This window comes from Rana temporaria, chromosome 1, assembly GCF_905171775.1.
Source record: "Rana temporaria chromosome 1, aRanTem1.1, whole genome shotgun sequence".
NCBI lineage: Eukaryota > Metazoa > Chordata > Amphibia > Anura > Ranidae > Rana > Rana temporaria.
This window is the reverse complement of record NC_053489.1, coordinates 631,641,842-631,653,998: the sequence shown is the minus strand read 5'-3', so window position 1 is coordinate 631,653,998 and position 12,157 is coordinate 631,641,842. Positions and strand designations below refer to the sequence as shown.

Genomic DNA, 12,157 nt, shown 5'->3' with positions numbered 1-12,157 from the left:
ACCCAGGTCCCCAAACAGGACAATAACTTGCATATTAGCCTTTAAAATGAGCACTTTAGATTTCAAACGTTCGAGTCCCATAGACTTTAACAGGGTTCTAAAGTTCACACAAACTTCTGGTCTGTTCGCAGGTTCTGGTGCGAACCTAACGGGGGGTGTTGGGCTCATTCCTAATCCCTAGCAATAAAACCTCACGATGACAAACACATTACAGTGTTTCCAATCTTTACTTATGCCATCTAAAAACTACAAAAAGGGTTTGGGCTATACATACTAGAAAATAATATTAGTTTCTTCCAAATGTGCAATTACATTTTGAATAAAGGATTTTCCACCTTGAAAAAACCTTGCAACCGCAAGATTTTCATATTCTATGGAAAAAGGGAACACATCCTGCACAGTAGGTTTACCATAGCCACGAACCAGCAAACTTGATGTAAGCAAAAGCAGGACACAGGTGTTGTGAGCATGGAATGGCATATAGGTTTAACCACTGGTTGCTTGCAATATATGCCCACCTCTGGCCAGACTAAGGGCACTTGTAAACACAGGGCTGAGCCTGTTAGTTTTGCAGAGCCCAGCGCGAAGGATCTTAGAACATGGGCTCACAAAAAGCACCCAAAAGCGTGAACCCTAGTGGATGGAGGTTTGCAGTGCCAGCCTAAACAGATTAATACAACTTGTGAGAGAACTGAAGGAAATACAACTTACATCTTCAAGATCTTCTTCAGGTGTTGCAGGTGTCCTGTCCGTTTTATCAGTGTTAAAGGAGGTGACTGAAGAGGTTTCTGAATCAACAGATTCTTCGTCAAATCCAAAAAACGTCTCCACAACATGCCTCTAAAAAAGAAAAAAAGATGGATGTTATTGTGCTGGCATAAAAAACGTCTGTACCGTGCCTTGAAAAAGTTTTCATATCCCTTGAAATTTTCCACATTTTGTCATGTTAAAAACAATTAAAATACATTTACGTTTTTGGTTGCAACATAACAAAATGTGGAAAATTTAAAAAGGGGTATGAATACTTTTTCAAGGCACTGTACATTAAACAGTTCCTTCAGAGCCATCTACAGTATTTCTTTATTACTCACAAATACTTAAAGCGGGGGTTCACCCTTAGAGGGCACTTTTTCCCCTTAGATTCCTGCTCGTTTTCTCTAGGGGAATCGGCAATTTGTTTTAAAATATGTGCAGTACTTACCCGTTTACGAGATGCATCCTCTCCGTCGCTTCCGGGTATGGGCTGCGGGAATGGGCGTTCCTTCTTGATTGACAGTCTTCCGAGAGGCTTCCGACGGTCGCATCCATCGCGTCACGATTTTCCGAAAGAAGCCGAACGTCGGTGCGCAGGCGCAGTATACAGCCGCACGGACGTTCGGCTTCTTTCGGCTACGAGTGAAGCGATGGATGCGACCGTCGGAAGCCTGTCAATCAAGAAGGAACGCCCGCTCCCGAAGACCCATACCCGGAAGCGACGGAAGAAGATGCAGCTCGAAAACGGGTAAGTACTGCTCATATTTTAATACAAATAGCCGATTCCCCTAGACCGAACGAGCAGGAATCTAAGGGGAGAAAAAAATAAAAAAATTTAGAAATGGGTGAACTCCCGCTTTAATTACTTAAAACAATTATAAGATCCAAGTCTACTAGACTTCTTATTCTGCTCTTTACCCCATATTACATTAAAATGAAAGAAGTCAAATTCCTACTGACCAAACACATGATATAAAAGGGTCCATGCACACTGGGCTTGAATGCCAGTTCTTTTGGCAGAAAAAAAAATGCTCAGATGGAGCGTATTTTGTACAGTTTTAGAAGTGTTTAAGAGCATTTAGCATTTCTTTCTGTCAGAAAGCTGCTTTCAAAAATGCAGGACAGAAGGTTTTTTTTCCTGCCTCGAAACGCTGAACTTAAAATATGCCTCTAAACATCCTTATGTGCATGGACACATAGGATAACATTGAGCTGCTTCTACAGGCAAAACTCCTCTAGAAGCAGCATTTTTTAAGCCAGTGTGCATGGACCCTACACCTGAGCGATCTGGAAAGACAGCTGCTGCCGCCACAGTTTAAAAAAAATAACACATTTTGGAGCTTTTTTGGAGCAGAACCATTAATTTAAATGTCCTCCCCCCCACTCCAAAAATGCTCCAAAGTAGCTCATGTAACAACTCTTGGCAGGGGCACCCATCAGCAACTTCCCCAGGGAACAAGTTGCTGAACCCCCGTGGACACAGAGGTGTTATGGGTGTCCATGATTTTGGTTGAAGCCTTGTACGGATAGAGGGTGGGCATATGCGCCTCCCTTCTTCCTGCACGGACATACAGTGAGGTTTGCAGTTACTTCGGCGACAGCGCACGCTCGGTTGTATTGGGTTTTCAGTCCCCGGCGTGTACGTCACACGTTTGGGCCGCTCAGTCGAGTAGGTAACATCTCCTCCGTACATCGCGTCATCCATTAGCGCCCGTCTGTATGTTGGAACGTGATGTCACACGCTTACTGCACACGACATACAAGTGATCAGTATAAATAGACCTGAGCGGCAGTACACTAGCTGCAGGGACGTCTTGGAGCCGTACTTTCTATACAGCTGCAAGCATGTAAAACGGAACCCAATAGAGCACATTTTGATATATACCATCTCCAATGATAGATATTCGTTAATAGCTTAATATCTCTCTTTAATCATAGATATACTAAAACCATTATGGAATTCTCTATGACGCTGATATTGCAGGATACAACATACACTAAGGATATATAAATAAGGAGGTAAATACCCTAATAATGATAATGAACTATAAATTACTATAATACATCTCGCTTGTATGCTTTTTACATATATAGTTACTAATATATCTTTATCTCTCTAATCAGATCGGCTCACATGTAAGCCAACATACATATTAGGATCCTCTAACCTGCACCCGTTAACATACAAGAGTGTACTGGCTCCCAGACCATGCTCTGAATGATAACCCTTTTTGTAAGCATTATACTCTATAATCTTTTTAACCAATTTTTATAGCTATGTAATTAGATATGAGCCCTAGGGATTGAAGGGCTAACATACCATACATATAAACTAATCAATCGACTATTGTTTGTAGGCAATTAAAGATTTTTAAAGGGCCACACAATTTAAGTTGTGCTTGATAAGTAGCTCTGAAAACACTAATCAAACTCTGAAAAAAATACATGCGAGATCAGAGCAATTCTTGTAAAATGTCTCCCTGATCATCTCAGGTACTGCTTTATTTCTCAACAGATTGATTTTTCCTTTTTCTTTGTCTAATTAAGCATCAGTATTTCGATGTGTTATACCTGTATTTATAATAATGCATTGTCCATTTGTATTCACATAATAGAAAATAATGTTTACGTCTGTTCCTGATGAAGCCATTTGGCGAAACATGTACAACGATATGTGCTGAGCATTTGTTTGGAGAAAATCGTCCATATGTATACTATCCTTTTTCTTATTCTTTGACTTTTGTATATACAAATAAATTATATTTTTATATAGAAGATCTGTATCTTGATCTATCATTAGCACCCATAAAGTTCCATCACTATCCTATAGGATTTTCATCATCATCTTTATTCACAAAGGGATGATAATGGCAAAAAAATACAATCAGAATTGATCATTCTAGAACTATATACAACTCTTGGCGCAGAGTCATCATTTGCGGTTGTGATTTTTGCCACCATGTCACTAGACAATTGCGACATTACCAGTTTCACTTTTGAAGAATGACTTTTAAAACTTCATTGGGTTCACACTTTCATCCTTTTCAGTAAGCAGAAAAAAATAATTCTAAACTAGTAAAGTCAAATCTCAGTTATGTTTGGGCATCATGACAGCAACAGCTGTAGCATTTATAATGTTCACACAGAAATTTAAGAGAAAATAGTGAAAGTGCAAGGAAAGCAAGAAGAAGAGAAAGAGAGAGGAGCGTCTAAAGGAGCACTTCACTGTATACTCCTGAGACGATTATTTTTGTCCCAAGGTATTATATGATATAATGAGCTTACGAAACTGGAAAAGTCATTAACTCCCAAGTAAAACAATAATTAGCACAGTACAGACCTCACACTGCACACACAGCTTTGGCTTCCTTATACAGAGGCTTTATTATAAGTCTGCAGGCGAGAATAACAGACTTTGAGTACCCTTGCTGTTTTCATGAATTGCTGATGGTAACTAAATTGAGAAAGACTACTCTATGACTGCAATGTAAAGGGTTGGCCTGTATCGGGGAAGAAATGGGTTGGAAGGCAAGCTGGCATTTTCCCCTTGGGCCAGTACTAAGATGATGTATTAGTATGGTGGTCCTAAGAGGCCATATTTCACCAGACACTGATCAGAGCAGGACCTGCAGTTGGGGACACATGATGAGCATTAGGGCTCATTTAGATGGGTGATCAGGCCCATTGTCCAATTGGAGCCACTATCTGCTGGATGTGAATTTACCTTGAAGCTGTGTGCAGCCAGCCCAAGAGGATGCACACACAGTGGCTGCATGGAAACGGTTGCATGTCAAAATTTGAGGAGGTGGGGCACGGACTCAATCCCAGACACTGTTTAGAAATCTTGCAGTACCGACTTTCTTTGTGGCTCTGGGAAGCAAGGGGGTCAAACAAGTGCTGTAAAAAAAACCACTGCTGGAAGACCATAATCCATGCTCTTTAGGAAAAAAGCACCTTTCACATAAATTACTGTGGCACCATGGCACAGCACACTTTGCTTGGTACAATTTAAGACCTTAGGGCTATTTGGTGGTTCCCCAGCTTGAAGGTTCCGAGACCCCTTCACAAAAGCAATACACATATGCTATTTTCACTACCATGCCTTCCTGGATATTTTTAAAAGATAAAAAATTATCCTTTTAATTCAAAAGTGATTTTAATGCAAAGAACCAGTGAAAACAGAGGTAGTCAGGGTGTGAAAGGCTTATTATTTCATATACTTAACAGTGTAGAACCACAAATCCTTTTCAGTAAGTAGCCTATACAAGGGAATGCACAAACATTTCTCATACAGCCAGATTCCAGGTGTCATTTTCTAGCACAGATTTAAAAACAAATGCATGACTCAGACGACCAGCTATTGGCAGTACACCGTCTTTTCCATTTTCCTCATCTCTTAAATGCAGCCCACCAAGTTATACATATGGAACTGCAAGCTAAGTTGCTATCATTCTTGTCATTGCATTAAGTTATAGACATGTCCTGACTTCTGATATACACATGCTAGTTCAAAGTCAGTGACCCCCCAAGTAATGAAGGGAAAATTGGGAATGAAAACCCCAGAGCAAGCATTTTTCTAAAATAATTCAGCAATGGCAGCTACCGTATTCATTTTCTGGCAGGCTCCTTTAGGGTAAGTGGTTTACAAATGCATCCAAATTGTCCTGTATTCATACTATTGACCAGAGTGTGTACAAGTTCTATAGCAAGCCACACTGAGCTTTGCTCTCCAACTCATCGTCTTGATCAGTTTGAGCTCCTCTATGTGCCTCCACTGGCTGCCAATTACAGACAAAATTCTGTTATGCCGCATACACATGACCGTTTTTTTGCGATGTGGAAAAATGAATTTTTTTTTAATGTCATTAAAAACGATCGTGTGGGGGCTCCAGAGCATTTTTTGCGACATTAAAAATGGGCATTAAAAATTTAGAACATGCTCAAAATGTTCGCGTCGTTTTTCACATCGTAAAAAATGGTCGTGTGTAGGCTTTAACGAAGTGAAAATAACGTGCATGCTCAGAAGTTATGAGACGGGAGCGCTCGTTCTGGTAAAACTAGCGCTCGTAATGGAGATAGCACATTCGTCACGCTGTAACAGACCGAAAAGCACGAATCGTCTCTCACCAAACTTTTACTAACACAAAATCAGCAAAAGCAGCCCCAAGGGTGGCGCCTTCCCAATGGAATTTTCCCTTTATAGTGCTGTCGTACGTGTTGTACGTCACCGTGCTTTGCTAGAGCATTTTTTTTTCACAATCGTGTGTAGGCAAGGCAGGCTTAACAATTGCGTTGGAAAAAACTTTGTTTTTTCTAGACCATTAAAAATGGTCGTGTGTACGCGGCATTAGAGTTTCTAAAAGCTTCCTCTAGACTGGTCTCTCCATGTATCTTCTCAATTTCCAGATACCATGCCAAAGCACAGCCTCTATTCTTAAGACATTTCGCTCCATCCTCTCCCCATCAGTGGAAACCCCTTTCATATGCTGCTTGGTACTCTGCAGTTTTACAAACTTTAAGTGCACTTTGAAAATCTTACCTCCTATGGCAAGTGTACATTCTGGCCAAATTCAGTACCATCTGTATTACCCACCTTTGCTATTATGCCTTATATTATAAGAGATTATATTGCCATATAGATCAAACAAAGGTTTACCGAAGTGTTTAAACTGAGCTTCTGTTCAGAGCACTGGATGAACCCCAGACACAACATATTTTCATTTTCAAATAAGCACAAAAACACCTCCAATGTTCCTATACATTATACACACAGTTTTAGAGCCAACAATGATAAATAATGAAAAGTTCCATTATGTTCACACTTGAAGGCTCATGATGAGCCCCAGGTGAACGGCTAAACATTCTAAGATACATACTGCAGCCAGCAAGATCTCACAGGGAGCAGGATTTATTGCTGCACTGGTCTCTGCTTGATCACATCACTTAATAGACCATCATACCACACAATGTTTTTAACTGCCTAAGCTAAACATCAGATTGCAACAAAACTCTGATCAATTCAGCCTCCTCAAAAATGGACACCTTGAAATATTTAATTTGTAATACAGCCCCTCTGTGAAGTTATCTGTGGCAAATAATCGGTACATGCAGCACATATTGAAATTAAATTAGACTGTGCCATTTCCCCAATCTGGACCTGGTCAAATGGAGTTGGAGTTGCATGTGATTTCATTCAGGGCACAAGAACTGGTGTGACTGGATCCATGCACTCTGTATAGAGAGGCGTTATAAATACTGGACACAAATAAAAGGCAACGATTGTTATGATGAGACTGCAATGATCAATAAAGCTCACCCACTCTGGTACTATCCCTAATTTACATTGGAACAATCTTTTTCCAACACATGGGCAAAACGCACCTACCAATACCAAAAATTCACCCAAGTATGCCTATCACAGTCTTTATCACAAACAAATTTATATTTGATACTTTTGTAATATTAGACAATTCTATTTTGCACAAGCCTTTTTGGAGTCATTGTCCTTGTATATCCGTCTACAAAATAGGGGATAGATTTCTGGCAATTTTTTTTTCTAGTAATAGTAGCGATCTGCGATTTTTATCGGGACTGCAACATGGCGCACACATCGGACACTTGACACCATTTTGGGACCATTAGCATTTATACAGCAATCAATGCTATAAAAATGCACGGATATCTGTGCAAATGTCACTGGCAGGGAAGGGGTTAACACTAGGGGCGATCAAGGGGTTAACTGTGTTGCCTAGTGTGTGTTAACTGTATGGGGGATGGAAGTGACTGGAGGAATTGACAGATCGTGGTTCCTAGCTTGCAGGAACTCACAATCTGCTTTTCCTCCCCTCACACACATACATCCCTGTTCTGCCTCTCGTGCCCGTGACCGCTGGCCATGTGCATTGGCACCCCCGCAGTGCAGTGGCCTACTCTACCTCTTAAAAGGGACCGACGTACAGCTACGATGGTTCGTGGGATCATGCCGACCTGCCACAGTAAAATGATAGCAGCTGGTCGGCAAGTGGTTAAACAGTTTATCACACAGAAATCAATACCGCTGTAAGGAGCATATCCTAAACTAGTCAACAACACTCAAGTCTATTGCATTCCTGACCAGGTGCAGGTAATTGCACCCATTAGGCTGACATGTCCCAAGCCAACATCCTAATAGCAGAGGCTTTATGGCATGTCAACTTAGCCAGCAGTCAACAGCCAGACACATTTATGCAGTTTATCACTCACTGAAGAACCAAATACAAAAACATAGAAGTCATAACTCATGACATGATTAAATTATATTAATAACAATCATCCACCCAAATGTAGAAAATAATACAATCATTTTACAACTAAATTCCACTATATTACAAGGTGCATGAGGCACGTTACTACTTTTGAGGAAGGCACATATGAAAAAGGTATATGTGGTCTTGTTTAAAAATTAACTTAATGCTGGATAATAAACTATTGAATATTATATCGTAGCATGTGATCATAGGAAAAATATTGATACAGTTAGGGAAACGTTATCTGAAGGAGAGTCTGCTGACTACCATAGTTTCATCTGTAGCTCAGCAGCTTTTTTTCCTATAGAAATGATACACATATTCTGAGGGCCAATGACTCAGATACACAGGATCAGATTTATACTACACTGAACTTGACTCTGCTGAACTAAAGACTAGAAAAACAAATACATACTTTGAATTTTTATAACATTTATATTTTATGTTTATTTTGTAATATCTTTTTCTGTAAATATGTGAAAAAAAAAATGCTAATGTTATATCTCTGTCTGGCATTAGAGCATGTATTACAGACATTGCTTAGCAATCAAAATTGTTAAACAGATCCTGCGAATGGTTTACATTTCCGTTCAAAACATGCAGTTTAAGCTATTGTATGTGAAAGGGTTAACAACGGATTAACCAAACCCAGTGTCAATAACTCTCAATCTGCTAGCACATCAACTGTTGTCCAGCAAGCTGGAAAATCCTTGCAGGGGGAGCCCGAGAGTACCACGGTCATAATGCCCACCTCCTAAAGATCTTGGTGCAATACTTTAGGTGCAGGAGAAGGCAGGTATGGGTCTAGAGCAGGGTTAAAGCAAGGTTAGGATTTCATTTTTTTGTGCAACAGGAGCGTCCCCCCTACTGTGATCCTGGAGGAGCGTCCCCCCTACTGTGATCCTGGAGGAGCGTCCCCCCTACTGTGATCCTGGAGGAGCGTCCCCCCTACTGTGATCCTGGAGGAGCGTCCCCCCTACTGTGATCCTGGAGGAGCGTCCCCCCTACTGTGATCCTGGAGGAGCGTCCCCCCTACTGTGATCCTGGAGGAGCGTCCCCCCTACTGTGATCCTGGAGGAGCGTCCCCCCTACTGTGATCCTGGAGGAGCGTCCCCTCTACTGTGATCCTGGAGGAGCGTCCCCCCTACTGTGATCCTGGAGGAGCGTCCCCCCTACTGTGATCCTGGAGGAGCGTCCCCCCTACTGTGATCCTGGAGGAGCGTCCCCCCTACTGTGATCCTGGAGGAGCGTCCCCCCTACTGTGATCCTGGAGGAGCGTCCCCCCCTACTGTGATCCTGGAGGAGCGTCCCCTCTACTGTGATCCTGGAGGAGCGTCCCCCCCTACTGTGATCCTGGAGGAGCGTCCCCCCTACTGTGATCCTGGAGGAGCGTCCCCCCTACTGTGATCCTGGAGGAGCGTCCCCTCTACTGTGATCCTGGAGGAGCGTCCCCTCTACTGTGATCCTGGAGCAGCGTCCCCTACTGTGACCCTGGAGCAGCGTCCCCTACTGTGACCCTGGAGCAGCGTCCCCTACTGTGACCCTGGAGCAGCGTCCCCTACTGTGACCCTGGAGCAGCGTCCCCTACTGTGACCCTGGAGCAGCGTCCCCTACTGTGACCCTGGAGCAGCGTCCCCTACTGTGACCCTGGAGCAGCGTCCCCTACTGTGATCCTGGAGGAGCGTCCCCTACTGTGATCCTGGAGGAGCGTCCCCTACTGTGATCCTGGAGGAGCGTCCCCTACTGTGATCCTGGAGGAGCGTCCCCTACTGTGACCCTGGAGGAGCGTCCCCTACTGTGACCCTGGAGGAGCGTCCCCTACTGTGACCCTGGAGGAGCGTCCCCTACTGTGATCCTGGAGGAGCGTCCCCTACTGTGATCCTGGAGGAGCGTCCCCTACTGTGATCCTGGAGGAGCGTCCCCTACTGTGATCCTGGAGGAGCGTCCCCTACTGTGATCCTGGAGGAGCGTCAATGATTAGAATATAGTGAAGTGATCGAGCACAGGCAAAAATTTGAGATGGGGTAGATGTAGGAGTTTTCTTATTGGTGCTTCTCCACTGCAGGGAGTCAAAGTGCAAATCCTTTACATAAACATAATTAAAACAACTCCTCATTTTGAAACGCTGCTCTGTCAATATAAAGATGCTACAGGACGGTCATCTTTATCCTCACATCAGTACCTAGTAAGTCACTTCCCTGGAATAAACATGCATGTTTAGTATCAGGGCAGGTTCATGGCCAGTAAATAAGGAGCAAAAAAGGATAATGATGACATTCCCAGAAATTGCATCTTCAAAAAAAGTCAGAAAACCTTTGAATCCGATTCTCACTAGATAAATACATTTTAAAAGGTGGTCCTTGCCACAGACCTGTTAAAAAAAATGATCAGTACGCAGCACAAATAAAACAATTAGAATACTACAGAGGCTTTACAGATGACTTACCCTCGTGTCTATAGGTGAGCTCCTGGCATCCAGAGAAATACAAACACACTAGCGCACACAGACAAATGAAGAAGGAGAAGTATAAAATGAGTAGAAAATCTTCCATTGTTTGCTGGTGAAGAGCAGCTACTTCAATCCTTAATATATTCCATCTAATGGTGAGCTCAGTTCCTGCGCTGGTCTGAGCAATAACTTGCAGAGCCTCATACAAATGCTGTGATAATCATTTACACATTAAGCACCTGGGGTGCCTATCTGAGAGCTGGCCACTGAAAGCTAGGCAGATTAAATAATGATTATGAAAATATCAGAGAGCAGCCCCTCCCTGACAGGGGACTGGGCACAGGTAGGCTGCCAAGTTCCATATGTGTCCCCAGACTATTCCATGTGAGCTCTGTACAGCTAGCAACAGTAACCTGGAGCTGCCAACCAGGGTGCGCAAACAGCAAAACTAAAAGTGCACAGGAAACAAATGCAGCTCAATAATCTTTACCGACTCACATCTAAAAGCTTTTATTCCAATTACCCGGTGCTGTACAATACAGAGGTCTACGTATAAAACCTTAAACTGATCTTTTGTTAAATTTTTTATAGTTTTGCCTACATCTGCAACTGTTTTAGACACATTTTACACATTACACGTTTACATATATAAGTGTGTATAGAGAAAAGTAGTGCCTGTTTACTGCACATATAAAAATGTGTTTGCCATTGCAGAACGTTATGCTTTAATTAAATCAAATCCATATAAATTAGAAACAAAAAGCAATTATTTTGCCAGCCCTTCTAATTATGCCCTATGATGGCTATTAAGGCAGAGGTTTTATTTTATTGTACTCTATGCATTGCGATAAAAATCCTTCTGTGTGCAGCAGCCCCCCTAAAAAAATTACCTGAGGTCCCTCTCTGTCCAGCGATGCCCATGAGTCTCAGTCGTCCAAGATTCTCCCTCCTTATTGGCTGAGACAACAGCAGCATCATTGGCTGTGGCTGCTGTCAAAGTCAGCAGGCCAATCAGGGGAGAGAGGGGGTGGGGGTCGGTACATACAGCTGTACTCATAAGTTTACATACCCTGGCAGAAATTGCGATTTCTTGCCCATTTTTCAGAGAATATGATAACACAAACATTTTTCACTCCTGGTTAGTGTTTTGTCTGTCCAATTACTTTTGGTCCCTTGAAAAAGGGAGATGACTATTCTTAAGATCTGCAATTCCTAAACCCTTCCTCCGATTTGGATGCACTTACCCTCAAAATAAAACACGAGTGTGCACTTTTAGCCCATTATATAACTATAGCTTGAACATGTTTTAGTAAATACCTAAAAAAAATGTAATCTAAAGATATATATATATATATATATATATATATATATATATATATATATATATATATATATATATATATATATATATATATATATATATATATATATATATATATATATATATATATATGGACCTAACTGTATATAGGTTCATTTTCTATCTACATTAATGTCCATAGTATAGGTATATACAGTTGTGCTCATAAGTTTACATTTTTCAGAGAATATGAATAACACAAAAACTTTTTTCACTCATGGTTAGTGTTTGGCTGAGGCCATTTAATATCAACTATCTTTACTCTATAAATCACAATGGCAACAGAAACTACCCAAATGACCCTGATCA

At 41.7% G+C, this 12,157-nt stretch overlaps 1 protein-coding gene across 1 annotated transcript in view; it reads right to left on the bottom strand.

The window, feature by feature from the left end:
* JAKMIP1 (janus kinase and microtubule interacting protein 1) overlaps window positions 1–12,157 on the bottom strand; it is a 254,492-nt gene that overhangs the window by 85,855 nt on the left and 156,480 nt on the right. The window contains 1 exon segment of the mRNA XM_040335404.1: window positions 712–840. Coding sequence (XP_040191338.1) covers window positions 712–840 — 129 coding nt within the window.